The sequence below is a fragment of the Tachysurus fulvidraco genome, chromosome 2, assembly GCF_022655615.1.
Source record: "Tachysurus fulvidraco isolate hzauxx_2018 chromosome 2, HZAU_PFXX_2.0, whole genome shotgun sequence".
Classification (NCBI taxonomy): domain Eukaryota; kingdom Metazoa; phylum Chordata; class Actinopteri; order Siluriformes; family Bagridae; genus Tachysurus; species Tachysurus fulvidraco.
In genome coordinates this window covers 3,922,279-3,942,377 of record NC_062519.1, presented here as the reverse complement: position 1 = coordinate 3,942,377, position 20,099 = coordinate 3,922,279, and the positions used below count along the sequence as shown (strand labels likewise).

The window sequence follows — 20,099 nt, the reverse complement described above, 5'->3', positions numbered from 1 at the left end:
CTTTTATTTGCTCTTTTCACTTTTAACTAAGCTTTTGAATTGAAACAATCATTTTTCTGTGTCTTGTCCTATAAAGAACTATTTAAATGTCATTATAATTCAATACTGTGACTGGATAGCTTTCAATTTCAGGGAAGAAAGAATTAATAAATAATAAAAATAATTTTAAGCTATAAAATACAATAACTAAAATGCTAGAAACTTTTTTAACATGAACTTGGGTTACACATGTTTACTTCGATCTGTTTTATCTACTGAAATTCATTCATTCATTCATTTTCTACCGTTTATCCAAACTACACTACAGACAATTTTCCAGAGATGCCAATCAACCTACCATGCATGTCTTTGGACCGGGGGAGGAAACCGGAGTACCCGGAGGAAACCCCCGAGGCACGGGGAGAATATGCAAACTCCACACACACAAGGCGGAGGCGGGAATCGAACCCCCAACCCTGGAGGTGTGAGGCGAACGTCCTAACCACTAAGCCACCGTGCCTCCCATACCTACTGCAATTCAATTTCGAAATCAAACGGATAAAGATGACATACACGGATTGCCTTTAATTTTTGTATGAATGAAGCTGCCCCAATCTTCCTAAGGCTGGTTTTAACATTTCTACAGTAAACAAGAAATTAAAAAACATTCTGAAATACATTGAAGAGCAAAAAAAATAAAAAAAATAAAATAAAAAAATTTGCACCTTATATATCAAAAGTTTTGGAGAGATCTTTATTTATTCTCAAAAATAAAGCCTCAAGTAACACAAACCCACCTGTCTTAATTCAAAAGGTGTGAAGAAGCAGGAGAAGAGCTCGAGCTCTCTCTTTCTCTCTCTCTCACTTTCTTTCCTTTCACTGAGAATGAAATGGAGATTGAAAAGGGGGAAAGTGTACCATTTAAAGACCTGACATGCACTGATTTACACACCCGGGCTATTGTAAATGCTGACCCGCTGACAGCCGCAGAACAAAGCGATATCTTCCCAGCAGTGGCTACAAAGGGGATGAAAGTGCAAAAGAAAAAAAAAAGCTTGAAATAGCAGCAAGGTTTTACCCAGAGGCAGATAAGGCATGAACTTATTGGATAACATAAAATCCATTAGACCTTTAAGATGCACCTCCACTCTGCTGCTGTCTTTCTGATCTCTGTGTTTACGGCTTTGGGGCTATTTATAGAATTTACAATGATTTTTATCTTTTAAATCTGGGTCAGATGATGTAATAAAATCAGACTGATGTGTTTCCTATTGTTATGATAACGCATTATTAGTATAACGTTTTCTAAATGGAGCTAAATTTCACAATCTGATCGTGACGTCGGATGTGGCTTTAAAATCTAATCTTTCTGATATGGAGCAAACGTCATTATCCAGAGCAACATGAGATAGTGCGTGTTGCATAGTAGTGTCTATCAATGAATACATTAACACTGGTTCACTAGGTCATAGACTGAGGTAGGTCTTCACCAGTCTTTAGAAGATAGCCAGTGACTCAGCTGTTTGAACATCTCGGGGAAGTTCATTTCACCACCTCAGTTCCAGGACAGAAAAGAGTCTTGATGTATACAGTACAGTGCTAGATCAACAGTGCTAGATAAATGGAGGGAGCAGAGTGCAGTGCGAGGTGCAATGCAAGGAGTGATAATAGCTTTAAAATAAGATGGTTCTGGTACATTTTTGGCTTTCTAGGCAAGCATCAGTGTTTTGAATGTACCGGAAACCAGTGGAGGGTGTGGAGTCAGTAGTGGGGTGGTGTGGGAGAAATCAAGCATGGCGTTAGTTCTGGTAGGCCACGTCGTCAAGCGTGCATCAGCTGTTAATCAGCTGTCCACGACACGCACCAATCCGGTTTCGACATCCATATTACCTGACCATTTAAATTCCCATTCATTTAGCCGCTTTCTAGCGCATCGCTGCTGCTGCGATTTAAACTCCCTCCTCCAACCCCGACTCCACCATGCCGGAAGCTGTATTCATTGTACCAGTTTATGTCTTAAATCTCCACATATTTTTCTCTCTCTCCCCCTCTCTCTCTAATTATTTATTTATCCATTTATTCATTTATTATTTGCAAAAAAAAAAAACTCAATGCATATTTAATGGTTCTGTTATACGGGGGGGGGGGGGGGGGGGTATATTCTATTTTCTAGTTGCTGCTCTCCCCGCTCGGTCCATGCATGCGCACAGACGGGCGCGTGGATTCCTGCCCAGAACAGAACCATACCGCCAACACTACCTGTATGCTATCATCTAATAAATTCTCATTTGATAAAGTGGTCCTGACAGAACTACTGTATATCTATATAATCTGAATGGAGATATTTTTAAAGCTGCTGTTCCTCCATCCATTTTCTGTACTGCTTGTCCCACACAGGGTCACAGGCAGCCTGGTGTCCATCTCAGCAAACCTCGGGACACCTCGGACCAGACGCCAACACATCACTAGGCAACAGTCAGTCCCAATCTAACTCACACACCTATTAACACTATGGAATATTTAGAAATGCCAGTCAGCCCACAATATATGTCTCTGGACTGGTGGAGGAAACCAGACAACCCAGAGGAAACCCTGAACTACACAGAGAACATGTAAACACCATTTACACAAGGTGGAGACAGGAATCGAACCCCTAACTCCGGAGGTGCAACACAATCATGCTAAGTCTCTCCTTAGGTTCCACAAAACTCCCTAATAATTCACAGCAAGTGATAGACAGAAAAAAAGAAACCATTGGCATCTTGATGTCTTTTTATCTCCTTGAATTGATGAACATAGTGAAATACTCTATCCTTCCTGAAACTCATTAAATTCGATCAGCACATCGTCCGAATAATCTGATTTACCATTTTTTTTCCGAGCTCAAGTTTATATCTCAGTTTAAACGCTACGTTCAGTATTATGAACAAGCAAGGCAATAAATCTTACGCTGCTTTACGCAGGCCATAAAGGCCTCAGTTTCATTGTCTGCACCCTCATCCAAATGCCTAAAGACATCACTGCAGAGGTAAGAAGGTAAGAAAAGATAACTGACGCTCAAACTCAAAGCATTAAAGGTAGAAAAAAGCCTGAATATTCTCCGGTTCGATAAAGAGCCGAGGCATTAATCAGCCTTGAGAAGATGAACAGCTGCCATTAATCTGCTACAACGCTCGTTATAGTCCAGAAATAGTATCTCTTCTGTGTACAGGATGTTCACGTTGATGGCTGCTGCTGAATAAAAGCGAAAAAAAGATGACCGAAGATTCTTCATGTTGTTTGTTAATAAACGGATTAATCTGATTGGCCAGATGAAGGTGTGGATCAACGAACCAGAACTTTCCATTACCATGTTTACAGTTTCAGCTACAAGGTTTAAAGGCGCTCCTTACTGAGAGTCTGACTCCTAACCCGAAGGTTGTGGGTTCGAGTCTCGGGCCGGCCACGATTGAGGTGCCCTTGAGCAAGGCACCGAATCCTCCCCAACTGCTCCCCGGGCGCCGCAGCATAAATGGCTGCCCACTGCTCTGGGTGTGTGTTCACGGTGTGTGTGTTTGTGTGTGTTCACTGCTCTGTGTGTGCACTTTGGATGGGTTAAATGCAGAGAACGATTTCTGAGTATGGGCCACCGCACTTAGCCGTACGTCACGTCACTTATAGTAACAAAGGTTTGTATAGTATAGTTTAGTACAGTGTTTTGTTAGGAGTCTCCATCGTCAATGCCCTGAGGTAAAAAGTTCTGCGGTTTCTCAGTAACATAAAAATCAGAATGAATATTGTCTGATTATAGTAATGTTTTGTGACAGAAAGAGAGAATTGTAACTATTGTAGCTTCTGTAACACAATTTAGAACAAGAACAAACTCGTTTTGCATGACATGTGTCTAACTTTAATCAGAAAAAAATCTATTGTAGTATTGATTCTTGCAGCCAAAAGTCCTTGATGTTTTTCTAACCCTAACCTTAACCCTAACCCTAACCCTAACCTTAACCCTAACCCTAACCCTAACCATAACCCTAACCTTAACCCTAACCTTAACCCTAACCCTAACCCTAACCCTAACCTTAACCCTAACCTTAACCCTAACCCTAACCCTAACCCTAACCTTAACCCTGACCTTAACCCTAACCCTAACCCTAACCCTAACCTTAACCCTAACCTTGCTGGATTTTGTTTTGTTTGAAATCTCAAAATCGCAAGCACAGAATTCTTCTAAACCCCCAAGAGTGGGACATACAAAATTAAATTATATTTATTTATTTCTAAGACGTTTTTAACAACTGACGCTTTCTCAAAACAGCTTTACAGAAGCTTAAAAATACAATTAAAATGTAAAAGTTTTAAATTACGTTACTATTTATCTCTAACATCTATTCATCTAATGACAAGCCTGAGGTGATTGTGGTGAAGAAAAACTCCCTGAGATGATAAGAGGAAGAAACCATGAGAGGAACCAGGCTCAGAACTGAACCTCATCCTCATTTGGGTGACACTGGATTTGGGTGAAACTCTATCTTTGAGTGGAATTGTGTAACCAAGAGCTCCTAACAGGTCAGAATCATTTCTAAGTTCATTACAGACTTAACACTAATTCCTTCCTGCCGAAGTCTTCAAATGTTCACTGATGATCTGTGCTCAAAGCTGACCAACATCATAGACAGTGTGATTGTCTCCAAGTGGTTCTATCCACAGCAGTACAACGAGCCATTTGCTGTCCATGTACTGTAGATCTATCTCCAGCAGAGTTCACCAACAAGAGACGAGACTCCAACCAGAGGGTAGAGCTTCAGGATGGATAAGACAGGTCCAGAATGACTTTCTGTGGTCGCTATACTCATGTTTGCATGTGACTTATAGAGGGCTTAAGTTAAATTAATGTCATGATGATGTCACACGACTCTACAGAAAATCAGTATCATTTTCAAAAAATTTTGGATTTTGTTCAATTGTGTTACATTCAGTCTGGAGTGATGGAATAACACCCTCGAAGGAGTTCAGTGGTGCAATCTCCTACATGTGGTGTGTGATGTGGTGTGTGATTAAATGCAGGAATAAGCATAAAGTGGAGCATTGTGATTACGAACATAAAGTATATCGGTACATATACACCTGTAGGCATGTGGTAGCCTAGTGGTTAAGGTGCTGGGCTACCAATCAGAAGGTTGTGAGTTCAATTCCAGGTCCCCCAAGCTGCCACTGTTGGGCCCCTGAGCAAGGCCCTTAACCCTCAATTGTATATATAAAAAAATGAGATAATGTAAGTCACTCTGGATTAAGGGTGTCTGCCAAATGATGTAAAAGAAGCTACTGCCATGCTGCCACTGTTGGGCCCTTGAGCAAGGCTTTTAACCATCTCTGCTCCAGGGGCGCTGTATCATAACTGACCCTGTGCTCTGACTCCAACCTCCAACGTTAAGCTATGCAACGATAGAATTTAACTGTGCTGTAATGTTTATGTGACAAAACAAAGGCTTCTATTCTACTGTATGATCATTCCCAAAGTCTCGTCGAGACATCCTGCTTTTCGGCGATTCCGAAAAAAAAACCTGCTCTGCGCTTTTTCAGCAATCCTCAGTCGAGATGGAGCGGCTGTTTATGATTTGTGTGTGACTGGAATAACAAGTGCCGGTGCAGGGGAGATGAATAAAATATGAATTCCTAATTATTTTAATTGTGTTACACTGTTATGCTCTTGGCGGATGGCTTCTCTGATTTCTAGAGCTGCTAAAGAGGACATAAAAAACACTCCCTTGGTGGCAACACTCGACACACTGCCAATGCTGGGTTATTTCTCAGATCAGATCAAATGTTTGTGTGTGTGTGTGTGTGTGTGTGTGTGTGTGTGTGTGTGTGTGTGTGTGTGTAGTCTTCAGGATGCCTCTTAACCACAGATGGCATGAATCCACACACGTTCGTGCAGCTCAAACAGCTGCCTCTAGCTGCCACTCATTTAAATGCAGAAATGCTGCAAAAAAAAAGAAAGAAAGAAAGAAAAAAGAAAATCCAACCTGCCGAGATCAGCGTTGTTGATGCGAAAAGAAAAGCATCGCTTTTGTAATGCATTATGCAAAATAAGCACAGTCTCTTAAGGTCTCCTACCTGCGTCTGATTTTACCTCATCAAGCTCAACAAAAACGGGACTGAGAAAGCTTCCTTTATTTTTATTTATTTATTTATTTATTTATTTATTTATTTAATCTTCCTGCATTATGTAGGAGGAATTCATGAATGTCAATGGAGGCCATTAATAAAGCAGATAAATAAATAATAAAATCACAATCACACAAAAGCATTACCGAGTTCACTCCGGGTGGCGAAAAAAAAAAACAACCGAAAAATATCACCATCCGGTGTTTCGTTAAGGTTGACTAGGTGATGAATTTTAATAAGGGATAATGCCCGGGTTAAATGAGCGCAATTTGATGGGACAAATCCGTTTTACTAGCCCAATCAAAGGGCAGGGAAATTTCTGCTTATGTTGTAGGGTGTCACGAGTCGTGTGTGGACCGTGTGCTGAGGATGGAGAGAGGATGGTGATGTCCAGGCAAATTATCTGTTTGTCTATACGGAGATGAGCGCTGAATGGAGTGGACTGAATGTTTAGCTGTTACATTATAGCTTATATTTAATATATTTAAGCAAATATTCTTTTCTGTTCATTCATTCATTCATTTTCTACCGCTTATCCAAACCTCTCGGGTCACGGGGAGCCTGTGTATATCTCAGGCGTCATCGGGCATCGAGGCAGGATACACCCTGGACTGAGTGCCAACCCATCACAGGGCACACACACTCTCATTCACTCACACACTCACACACTCACACACTACGGACAATTTTCCAAAGATGCCAATAAACCTACCATGCATGTCTTTGGACCGGCGGAGGAAACCGGAGTACCCGGAGGAAACCCCCGAGACACGGGGAGAACATGCAAACTCACACACACAAGACGGAGGCGGGAATCGAACCCCCATCCCTGGAGGTGTGAAGCAAACGTGCTAACCACTAAGCCACCGTGCCCCCCTTTTTTCTGTTCACTTAAAATAAATTTTTAAAGTTTAAAATTAAGTTATTATTTATCTCTAACATCTATCCCTAATGATCAAGCCTGAGGGGATGGTGGCAAAAAAAGTGATGATGATGAAGAGGAAGAAACCTTGAGTCCTTGTAATCAGACTCAGAAGGGAACCTCATCCTCATCTGGGTGACACTGGACAGTAAATAATATAAATAATGTCCTTTCTACAAGAGTTTTTAGTCCAGTGGAATTGTGTAACCAAGAGCTCCTGAGGAACTAACCGGTCAGAGTCATTTCTGACTTCATTACAGACTTAAAACTAATTCCTTCCTGCTGAAGGCTTCAAATGTTCACTGATGAAGATCCGAGCACACAGCTGACCAACACAAAGGCAGTTTATAGACGGTGTGATTGTCTCCAAGTGTCCACAACAGTCCAATGGGTCATGGGCTGTCCATGTATATGTATCTCCAGCAGAGTTCACCATCTAGCGATGAGATTTCAACCAGTGGTAGAACTTCAGGATGGATCAAGGATCCAAACTGACTTTCTATGATAGCTATACAAATGAATCGAAGAAGGTTTTAGATAGGACTAATGTGAACGACGACAAGGTCCATCAAGCAGGGTTGTGTCTATACACCATCCTGAATTCCTTGAGGTTTGTGTGCCTTTTGTTACAATTCACATAAAAAATATTTTTTAGTTTCAACAACCAACCATCTATGACCCTTCGGTTTATCCGCTGAGCGTGGCATGTAATTAAGAACCTCACCGCTGACTCGACCTTAAACAAACACGGATTAAAAAAAAAAAGCCGGTTAATTGATAAATTCCAAGACTTCTTGCTTCCTAACAACCTTTAACAACTTGTCAGTGGAACAATTAGTTCAGCAATTACGAGAAAACAAACGGCGAGATGATACGGCAACAGCAGCGCCGTTACAGAAAACTTCCCTTAGGCTACGTTTGATCAATTATGTTTCTTGAAAAAAGAAAAAGAAAAAAAAAGAGGACAGCGGTGAAATTTTAATGACAACCTGTTGAAGTACAAAAGAATATCAGAGAAAGAAGTGCAGATGGTGTCCGCTTCTTCTATCAGGAAAAATTTGTTTCTGGAAATTTGCCTTTGGCTTTACAGTATAAATAAAAGACCACCACACAAAAGAAATATAAAATCTCCCTTAATGCCCCTTTACCACCGAGGCAGTTCGCGTGCTGGTTCGGAGCCTAAGTCAGAACCAGTTCTTTCTTTTTCGACAGCCAAAGCACCGGCTCTGAACCAGGAAAAGTGGTTCTTAAGTAGCACCAAAACGTTGCTAGTCTAGACTTAAGACCCGCTTGCATCAGGGGCTGTAGGCGGGGCGGTGGGCGGGGCTACTGTTAGCGTATTTGATAATGTACCTTAAGTATACGAATGTTTAATACACTTTTACTTTACTGCAATATGATCAGTTATCAGCACACATGATAGTAGGTAGCTACATGCTAAGGCTAATTTTTTCTGTGTTAATAATAAAATAATGTTATGTACTTTCTCGATTACAACCAAGTTTTATACAGATTACATGGAGCTGCACGTACAGTACACGTTGGATTCGGCGTGTTTGGATGCTAATGTAGGTTCACAAAGCCATGAGCATTAACGGTAATCCATTGTTGATGTGTTTGTGTTTGCCGCTGCTGCGCTAACATTGCTGGGAAACTCGCCACGTATACAATGACGTCAAACTCGGCGCTGTGACGGCTCTCTAGCCGATGGAAAGGCAAACCGGTTCTTAGAAGGTTCGCCAGTGGAACCAACTTTGAACCAGCACCAATGCTAGCTCTGAACCAGCACCCGGTTCTTTTTGGTGGAAAAGGGGTAATAGATAGAATAATTCAGAATCCTAGAATGCTAGAAATTGTTTACCCGTCATATGACCGATAGAAGAGATTGAAAAATCAAGCGATTGAGGTTGTATAAAAGAAAGCTGAAAATGACTCTAAATAATATTATATATATATAAAATAATATTGGAATAATATATTCCATGTTCAGTTTAAGCCTTGACTCTGAAGAAATTATTATTATTATTATTATTATTATTATTATTATTATTATTATTATTATTATTATTATTATTATTATTATTTTTTTTATTTAAATTTTACCTTTCAAAATAAATAAATAAATAAATAACCACATTTGTCTGACATCATTTTTAGGCCTAAGGCTTTATGCTTGTTTTAGTACCACATTGCAATCATCAATCAGTTTCACCTGAAACAGGAAATACTTATTATTCCTGTTGAAAATGAGGGTTTATGTGATTATTCTTAGCGACATTGTGAAATTGAACGCGGCCAGACGAGCACAACGGAGAAATCAGAAAACCGGATAATCACTAAAACTGATCATCTTTATCGTGCTGTGTTCAGACCTGGTTCACCAGTGATATCTGGAATAAACGAGCTAGCATGGCTCAGTCCTAAACTCAAGCTCAGGTCAGATCCGATCGTATGTTTGTTAAAGTTTGCAGATTTTTCTTGCACAACAGGCGTGAGGGTTAATTTCTTTTCAGCCCTCACCGTAGATTCAAGCAGTGATAATTGAACAGATTAGATTTGGTTTCCTTTGGCTGATACTGTATTTTTAGAGGCATCCGTACCACATTGACAGGAAGGTTGTAATTTTAAATCTCAGGTCCACCAAGCTGTCACTGCTGGGCCCCTTAACCCTGAATTGCTCGGTTATATAAACAAATGAAATAAAATGTAGATTGTCTTTTTTTTTTTTTTTTTCCAAAATGGACACAAAAATAAAAGTGGCTAGATGAAATGTGTTGTCTAATCAAAATGTATAAAATGACAAACAATCAGCGTTTGACTGTTTATTTGTTTGTTTGCGTTCCAATTATGGGTTGATGATATGGCCAAATTATCGTATCGTGATTCATTTCTACGATACCCGATACCCATCACTCTGTATATACTGTATATATATATATAGATATCTATATATATATATATATATACATATATATATATATATATATGTATATATATATATATATATATATATATATATATATATATATATATATATATATATATATAAAGTAAATATAAAGTTAAAATAATTATTTTATTATTATTAATTATTTATTTAAAACTCTAAAAGATCTAAAGAAAATAAAAATTTTTAAAATTAATTTTAAAGCTTACAATAAAGATACAGAATTGAATAAAATCTCCTGCTTAGTCGTTTTTTTGGATAAATGAATAAATAAATAAATAAATAAATAAATAAATAAATAAATAAATAAATAACTGAATATTTAATTGAATATATCAGTTTCCTTGATAAAAATGCTTACCGAAATTTTGACATATTTCCCAGCCTTATTTCCAATTTTCCAGCTGAACCTGGTTGGTATTCAGAGGAACTTCGTCTACTGAGTAACCGTATCATCCAGATGAAGATACCGACATTATATTTCATCCGCTGTGTCTAATTTCCACTACCAGCTGAAATAACCCCACTGTTTAACCTCTGAAGAATTACTTCATAAGGACTCGGCCTTGCTCTCAAACCTCAAATGTGATGAATCCTTTGTCATAAATTTCTCTCCTAATAAACTTCTCATGTAAGGCTCTTCAGTGCTTTTATACCTAAGCAGCATGTGTACACAGGGCCAAGCCTGTACTGTGTGTCCTCCAGCGGTTTTGTCCTTATTCAGTAAATGGCAGATATCACGAAGGTTTATATTTGTTAGCAGATGTAGTGGTAGCCACTATTAGTCACTCTGACAGCTACTCATATCCACTGCGCCTTCGCATCAGCTCTCCCTTACTCACAGCCATTATGGTCTTAGTCCATTTTCTACTCTTTTCTCCATCATATAACAAAAACCCCCTAGGTGAAAAAACATATTTGAATGACTAGATATGGGCTAAACTCAAGGTTTTTACTGGACACGTAAAGACGACCGACGTTGACGTAGCTGTTCAGATTAAAGATCCTGACCTGCCTAACATTTATCTTAACTCAGACACCTGCTGTGTATTTTGGTTATAATCCAAAGATAATGGCTATACAAGATACCATAGAGAGACTGCTAAGCTAGCATTAGCAGTAGCTAACATATTTACTAGGGAATAAAGCACTTCAGGATGTGCTGTTATAGCAAAAATAATCAGTAATACTTAATGTGTCGTGTTGTAGCACTCTGACATTTAATATTTTCCTACAAAATTTTATTCATTTTCAAATTTTAGTAGTTTTAGAACTTAAAAAAATATGTGCTACCAAAGATATCTGCTAACGTTAACCAAAAATGTTTTCATAAATAATAGCTGTATCCCAAATGACATACTACACGATGCAGTATTTACTCTAGTGTCTAGAGTAAGCATTTGAGGAGGTAGAATTGTCTAACTGGAAGAATAAGCATAAATAAGAATATGATGTCATCAACGACAAACACACTTTGCCACTATGGCAGCTTTATCAGAATATGTTGCAATTTTAAAATTATAATATAAAATCACACAATGGGAGCTAATTTAAAAGACATTTGTAAGACATCTTGTTCAATCGTAGCGTTGTCGGCCATCTTGAAAATGTTCAGGTCCGGCGTCAATGCCTGGTTGCCCCACCCCTTCCTCTCCATAAGCAAAGCTACTGTACAAGTGTTGAATGACGAAATGTCCGACATTCCGTATTTCCACCAACATTCAACAACAGCGTTGTTGTTTAATCCAGGATAAGAAGCATTATGATCCCGATTATGATCCCGAACGCCGGTTGGATGCTAACGTCTGTCCCTCAACCATATATCGGCATAAAAATAATACATTTTTAAACTAGAACAGAAATGTAGAACCCAGCAACTTAAGAGTTCCCTTTTGGAAATAGAGCCATGCCAGGTTTACATGGAAAATATGGTCTGATATTTCTGTGTCAGACAAAAATTGCATAAAATTCCTTGGATGGAAGTTACGATCGTTTTACTGAGAATTTTCAAGCAATTTCACAATCTAAGATCCACCAATAAGGGGACGGTACAGGAAGACAAATACAGTTTCGCCTATTCATGACGAATAACATTGTAATATTTTCTCACACATCTACAGTTAAAGTATCTTCATTTATTAATCAAACAAGAAGATCGTGTGTTATTGTACTGTATAGTGTGATACAAAATTCTGCCCAGATTTAGATCCTGAAATCTCTTACAATGTGAGTAGAAATAATCTTAATCAGATTAAAAGTGACAAAGTCTAAACCAAGCTTTAGGAAAGTACAAACTACAAAAGTACAAAGAACCCCTGAGGAACCTGTAGGTTCTGATGCACTGTTGTGAAGCTCCTTCACACACTGGTGGTATTTGTAAAAATTCATATAGAGCTGCTGAAAAGTACAGATATAGCCAGGGTCTTTGCTATCAACTCAATTTTTTTGCTAATTTGTCTTCACCACTTACCCGAGAGTGGTCATTGTGACGATGGTGTACCAGAAAGATGCAGGAATGCTAGTGAACTTGCTTGAGCTTGATCCCTTCTCAGCGTAGAACATAACCGTGGCAAAGATGATGATGGCCATGGTGAGGGAGAAGAGGAGGAAGCCGAGCTCGGAGGCACAGCTCTTAAGTGTGTATCCTAGGATGCGAAGGCCTTGGGAATGGCGTGAGAACTTGAAGATGCGGAAAACACGAAAGACACGCAACGTGACAAAGGCGCCACTCACATCCTCATTGTCAGTCATGACCAGGCCAATGTAGTAGGGCAAGATGGCCACGACATCAATGATACTCATGACCGAGCGCATGAAGCGGTAGCGGCTAGGTGCAGCAAAAAGGCGTAGCAGGTACTCCACTGTGAAGATCATCACACACGCAGTGTCCATGCAGAAGAAGGCAACGTGGTAGCGCTCACCACACGGCACATCCTTCTGGCTTGGTGTGGAGTCACAGGGGACGGTTTCTACTACGTTGGTGATAACAGAAACAGCGATGAAGAAGCCAGTGACATAGTAGAACACCAGGGCCATGGTGCTGGTATGAGGGTTCTCAAAGGCTCTCCACATAGTTTCACGAAAGTTCATATTAGGCAGCTTGCCCTCTTTGTTTTCCTCCTGGTCATCCATGAGGCGCTCGGCATTCTCCCGTTTGCGGTCCTTGTACTCTTCATAACAACAGTCTCCGATAATCTCTGGGATGATCCCAAAGAAGGCGAGCTCCTCGTCGTAGGCTGAGATGCACTCGTGGCGAGGATAGTGGAGCTTTCCTGTACGATAAAAGTTAAGAACACTGCGGAAGGCATCCGGATCACGGTCGAAGAAATACTCCTTTGTTTCCTCGTTATAAAAAAATTCTTTCTCTGTGCTGCCAAGAAGAGTGTCAGGGTAACGGTCCAGTGTGGTCCTCCAGGTCTGGAAGCGGCGTCCACTGACATTCAAGATGATCAACTGATCTTGTTTTTTAGTGTGTTCCCTGGGTGCGGCAGGCATGGGGCAGTTGGCCACTGGCATCCAGCCAATGGCAGCTGCCCGGGCAAAAGGGAGCCATGCCGCTACTCCCGTTGCCATAGTGACTCCAACACAGGGTGCTTCAAATCCAAGCTTCCCCGAGATCAACCATCATCTGTGAAAGTGGAAGGAAATAATTGTAATCAAACTGTTGGGATAGAAATAGTGTGTGTCTGTGGCATTGCGATTTCAGACAAAAGCCGACCTGAATCAAATTGACTACGCTCTTAAAAAGATTTTCAAATCAGATCTACGTGGAATCTTCTCTGAGAGGAAAACACTCTGTTGTACGGTTCTTAAAAAAAATGTTTTTGCCAGAAAGACAAAGAATACTATATAAATGAATGTATTCATGTGATGCTGATCTAAATGGGGTTAATAACATCCTGAAACACAAGATTGGACGGGACAGAATTGATTTATTTTCTAATTCCATCAACAGGTTTATGGTTGTCACGGACTTGGGTTATTTTTCTATTGTGACCCGGATCTTGAAAGAAAACACAAGTCTTGCAGAGAGCCGGCTTGAATATTACAATAAGATCAGTATTAGGATAAGGATGAAAATTGATCTCTACACCATATAGATAAAAGAAGTCCCTCAGCCATCTCTTTCTTCGCATTCTGTCTGTTTACTACTTGCAATTCTCTTTTGTAATTCTTCTTCAAATTTTCTTATACACAAGCTACCAAAACTCCAGCTCTGTCTTTCTTATTTTCCATTAGGGAAATATCGCTAAGATCAGACATGTCTTCTCATCGCATTATATCGTTTACACATTTATGCCAGAACTACTGCAGCTCTTCCCTTCTTAAAGCTTGGCTTAGTCTCTAATTAGTCCACAACGCAGCAGCTCATCTTTCACAAAGACTAAACGAAGCATTCAGTGTTCATTATTTCTGTGAATTTTACCACTGCTTTTAAATAATTAGTGCTCACATAGCAGGTTTTGTACAAAACTGTCTCGTATATTATAAGGGATAAAGATACTCGCTGTTCTTTTGTAACAATGTGAGGTCTCTGATGACTTTAAGCAAGGACACGTGGCTATCTAAAGGACTAGGTCAAGGCAAAAGGAGGACTGCACACGTCCCAACGCCATCCACATCGTTTCAGGTTATCAGATTCCCTTTGCAGAGACCAGAACCTTAGTAGAAGCTAAGAAGTTATCATTGTTGCCACCAGTTCATTACATGTTTTCAGTGTCTTTTAACTGTAATATTTCTGTAAATACGGGAAAAGATCTTTGACCTGGTTAGAAAAACCAACTGAAAAATGAACTCTATATAAAGATGGTGACATTTAGGATAAGAACTGTGATGAAATAAATGCAGTAATCCATTACAAATCCATCGTATCAAGACTATCATAGCAACAGCATGATGAGAAAGAGAAGCATTTGTTTAGTTCAGGTTTTATATATTAAATGCTCACGGGTTTTTATAACAAATCTAGAATATTATAGGGGGGAAAAAAGTGTGCTTTCGGATGAATGAGCAGAACCTGTAGTACTTGTAGGCACCTGATACCTGTTGAGCCATGATGCTGAGGTATAGTAGCTACAATCACAACACAAACACACTGTCACTGTACCAGTAAAATGCACGTGCAGCTCATTTCAAATAGAGGAAAAGAAAACGACATGTTATTTTTAACGAGATGTTATTAACACAACGAGATGTCAGCCTATACTTTTGCTGTTTAGAATTTTACATTCGCTCCCCCAAACTAAAAGCTACAAGTATTATCACAGCCTATAGCAGCTGACATGACGAATGGAACGAAATGAATGGAAACGTCGGACTTGTCGTACTCACGGAAAGTAAAGCGCAGAAGCACCGAAGCGACGCAGGGGGGAAAAAACGAGATGTCCGTTTGCAAAGCAACTCTTTGTGGAAGGTGACGTCCTCGTTCAGGTCCTGATCGCGTATTTAGCAGAAGAACAAGTAGGGAGACGAAGAACGAGAAGGAGAAGAGCGGTGGATGGATTGATGGATGGATGAGCGCAAATTGCGCAAGGACAACATGTCATGCGCAAGGACGCCGTGTCATTTCTCCTTTACATCACTCCGGCATTGCGTTTCACCTCCGTGAAGAGAAGAGAACTGTGGGGAAAACTCAGTCACACCTCTCTCTCTCTCTCTCTCTCTCTCTCTCTCTCTCTCTCTCTCTCTCTCTCTCTCTCTCTCTCTCTCTCTCTCTCTAGCGCGCGCGCTTTGCTCAGCTCATCCCTGCACACTACTATACTCATTATATATACGTCACTATACAACCTTCTATCAAATAGTGTCCAATAAAACACTGTTTAATCTCTAACGCCATACTTCACGACGTTTTAAACCCAACTCCCATCCTTTTTTTTTTTTTTTTTTTTTTTTATTAGTATAATAAATATTTTTTTATAACATTAGTATAAAAATTGCGTGTTTGTGCCACAGGTGGACTCCCTTAAGCGAGTTATCTGTTAAAACTAACCAAACCTAAGAAATGATATAGATAGACATGAATCTATAAACAAATGGTTTGAATCTGATTCATGGACAGTCATTACGGAGAGCCATGTGTTTGCGTAGATGAGATCGTCAGTCTATCATTATTTTATTTATTTATCTTTGTATACATCCTGCATAGTTCTCCATATTTTCGAAAAAAAATCTAAAAACAGTTTTATTGAAACTGTGTTTTGGCTACAAACTTAAGAATAAAGGTTCCTAAATGGTTCTCTGTCAGAGCCTATGGTTCTGTGAAGAACCTGTAACATCCACGGATCCTTTTATTAACCGCACAAAAGGTTCTTTGTAGTCGAAAACCTCTAAAAACTTTCTTTGTGGCTCTCGGAGAAAAAGTGGTTCTTTTAAGAAGCATTTACTGAAAGGTTCTTTGAGAAGCCGAAAATGGATCTTTTTATGACACTGATGCTCAAAAATCATTTTTGGTTCTTCATATCATTTACTTTTAAGAGTTTAGTATAAAAAGACCAGTGATGAGCTGCTGAAACACGAGCCGATCTGATCAAACTACTGTATGAGACTGGCTTAGATTTCCTATTATCCTTATTCTTTTCTAAATGAGGGTTTTCTTATTTCCTTAATGTAGTGTTATCTTCCTAAAAACAACTTGTCTACCAATGCTAACAATATGGCAAAGATATAGAATAGAATGGGGGACTAGAAGCCTTTATTTGGCCTTTTTATTTTATTTGGTGCAGTGGTTGCTCAGCTGGTTAAGGCTCTGGGTTGTTGATCAGAGGATCAGGTTTCAAGGCCCTCAACCCTCCTGTATCATAGCAGCCCCTGCACTCTGACCCCAACCTCCTCAGTTGTGGTATGTGAAGAAAATAATTCCACTGCGCTGTAATGTATACTGTATGTGGTGATAATAAAGGCTTCTATGTCCCTGTTCTTCTTCTTCTATGCCCTATTATCGCTACATACAGTATACATTACAGCCAAATTTTTTTCTTCACATACCCCAACTGAGGAGGTTGGGGTCAGAGTGCAAGAGCAGCTATGATACAGTGCCCCTGGAGCAGGAAGGGATGAGGGCCTTGCTCAAGGGCCCAGCTTTGGCAGCTTGACCTTGAACCCCGATCAACAACCCAGAGCCTTAATTAGCCTTAACCAAATTTTCTACCACTATGACCAGAGTGATTTAATTTGACCGGTGAATTAATCAACAACAACAACAAAAAAATAAACTTAAAAAACGTCAATATGTAAATCTACGTGTTTCATTATTATGTATTTTTCATGTCTTTTAAAGCCTCTTTGTGCTCATTAAGTGTTGTGTGATGAGTGATCCTCATATTATAGAATTATTTATTCATCTTAATTTACATCTTCAAAAATGTTTAAATTGCAAATTGTCGAGTCAATTGTCAAGACGTTGTTTCTCGCTACATATATTAAAGCAAAGTATTTGTAAAACGCAGAACAGTGTTTAAGGCTGTGATTCTGGACACATATAGACGTAGCTTGTCTTGAATGACATTTTAGGACATTATTCCTTCTAGAAAGCCAAGCTATTATACAAAATTTTAAGATAACATGCTTTGGATACCTTTCCATATTGTGTCTGTTTCGATCTGTCCATTTTCACTTAAAAAAATTAATTTTTATCATTCTCTGAGAATAATAAGAAAACAAGCATAAAAGCGTTGACGTATTATCCAGACTGTCAGTCAGTGTGAGTGCGAAAGGAGATTAGCCTGTCCATCAGGGGAAACGCTATAATCCTCAAACACTGAGGACAGGATGCTGTGTGTGGTTTTTTTTTTTTTTTTTTTTAGCTGCTTTCCTTTTGTAATATTCTCAGCTTGCTTTCATAGGCAAGGTTTATTATAATACAGAGACGTGTCATTTAGACATAATTTTTGAATCTATTAACAGAACAATTGGGAGCCGGGATATTCGGACAGGCTGAGAAATGTCTCGGGAGACTGGATAAATAAAATAAAATAAAATAAAATAAAGAACGAAAACTAAACGTTTATAATATAGAATTCCAGTGTAAAAATCACATCATAACTATCAGAGCGTCATTTTGACATCTATTAGTCACGTATCTGCTGCAAGATACATGGAATAAGCAGCTTTTCTTAGCTCCTGTAGTATGTACCCTACACCACACAATAGGTTCTTTGCCAGTATGAAATGACATTACCCATTAAATCCCATCTACGGTATTAAATCACATCTATTGTAAGCAGCTATTCCTTCGCCTTTAAGAGCTAAAATGACTTACACTCCTGTAATATGTTAGAAATCTCCCAGTGTGGATGGAAGCTGAAATGAAGCTATACGATGCGTTGCGTGTCATGGCAAAGATAAGAAATCTGTACTGTATATACAGTACCTAGACGGGCACGCTACACCACAAAACACTACAAAGAGATTCGAATGAATAAAAGATAGCGCTGGATTGATTACTTTATTAGAAACTTCCATCCTTAGAAACAGTTCAACACAGACGATCAAATTAGAGGTGGGGAATTACAGAAAATTATCATTTACTGTAGGTTCCATATATTGTGACGTGACATACGGCTAAGTACGGCGACCCATACTCAGAATTTGTTCTCTGTGTTTAACCCATCCAAAGTGCACACACACACAGCAGTGAACACACACACACACCGTGAACACACACCCGGAGCAGTGGGCAGCCATTTATGCTGCGGTGCCCGGGGAGCAGCTGGGGGGATTCGGTGCCTTGTTCAAGTGCACCTCAGTCGTGGCCGGCCCAAGACTCGAACCCACAACCTTAGGATAACGAGTCAGACTCTCTAACCATTAGGCCACGACTTGCCCCAAGTACAGTACAGCTTCATGGTGTAGATGTTCACCATTACTTCTGTTAGCTGGCTTACCTCCGCTATGCCAAGGTGATTTAATATGCAATTGTTTGAGGGGTTGGATGATTAACATGGCAGGCTATACTCGACTTAACAAAGGTAATGTACTGTAGCTAGCATTATCGTGGTTGTGACTGAATGTGGGTGACAGGGTTGGATGCGTTGGGTCATTGTGGTGAATCTATTTCAAGCTAGACTTGAACCCCAATGTAGTCTTATATCAGTTATTAGTAATTTGTATGGATTATTTTCTGCATGGAAGCATCATCAGCAGGAACGATTCAAGAGGAAACAATGACGGACATTTAAGACCGCAAAACAATATTAGACGAATTCATATGAATTTAAAGAATCAACGCTGAGATGGTTGGATCCTATTATATTATGTACAAGTGCTAGGAGTTCGGTTGATTTTTCTGTAGCATGTTTAACATTTCATACAATACATTCATTTATCACACTAACTCTTCTCCACTTGCTTCTCTTTTTCTACTCATCCCGAGGCATCCAGAGATTGTACCAGCTTCAGTGCTGTTTCGGGTCATGAAGATTTCAGACCTTCAGTGAGAAGAGGCCAACCCTGTGAGGATCCTGAGGCATCTAGAGATGTCCAGCTTGATTCTGCTTCATAAAGATTTCTAACATTCACAGAGAAGATGCCTACATGTGGGATAACAACCACCTAATCAATACACAATTTCTGACTGTATATGACTGTGGAAAATACATTTTTCAGAATAACACACTCTGGGGTTTATAATAATTTATAATCACACCCTTTAGTGTCATCCAATGAGGATGAGGTTTCCTTTAATCAGGTTCCTCTCAAGGTTTCTCAAGGTTTCTTCCACACATGTGGAATTATATACGTACATAACAAAAAAGTGTGAAACAACTGAAAATATGTCATATTCTAGATTCTTCAAAGTAGCCACCTTTTGCTCTGATTACTGCTTTGCACACTCTTGGCCTTCTCTTGATGAGCTTCAAGAGGTCGTCACCTGAAATGGTCTTCCAACAGACTTGAAGGAGTTCCCAGAGATGCTTAGCACTTGTTGGCCCTTTTGCCTTCACTCTGCGGTCCAGCTCACCCCAAACCATCTCGATCGGGTTCAGGTCCGGTGACTGTGGAGGTCAGGTCATCTGGTGCAGCACTCCATCACTCTCCTTCATGGTCAAATAGCCCTTACACAGCTTGGAGGTGTGTTTGGGGTCATTGTCCTGTTGAAAAGGT

The 20,099-nt window shown here is 39.6% G+C and overlaps 1 protein-coding gene across 1 annotated transcript in view; it reads right to left on the bottom strand.

Moving 5' to 3' along the window:
• LOC113656546 (potassium voltage-gated channel subfamily D member 3-like) overlaps nt 1-15,671 on the bottom strand; it is a 100,124-nt gene extending 84,453 nt beyond the window's left edge. The window contains exons 1-2 of the mRNA XM_027167842.2: nt 15,330-15,671; nt 12,469-13,626 (exon numbers count right to left, since the gene is read on the bottom strand). Coding sequence (XP_027023643.1) covers nt 12,469-13,571 — 1,103 coding nt within the window. The 5' untranslated portion in view covers nt 13,572-13,626; nt 15,330-15,671. The remainder of the gene's footprint in view (nt 1-12,468; nt 13,627-15,329) is intronic.
• Between the last annotated feature and the right edge of the window lie 4,428 nt (nt 15,672-20,099).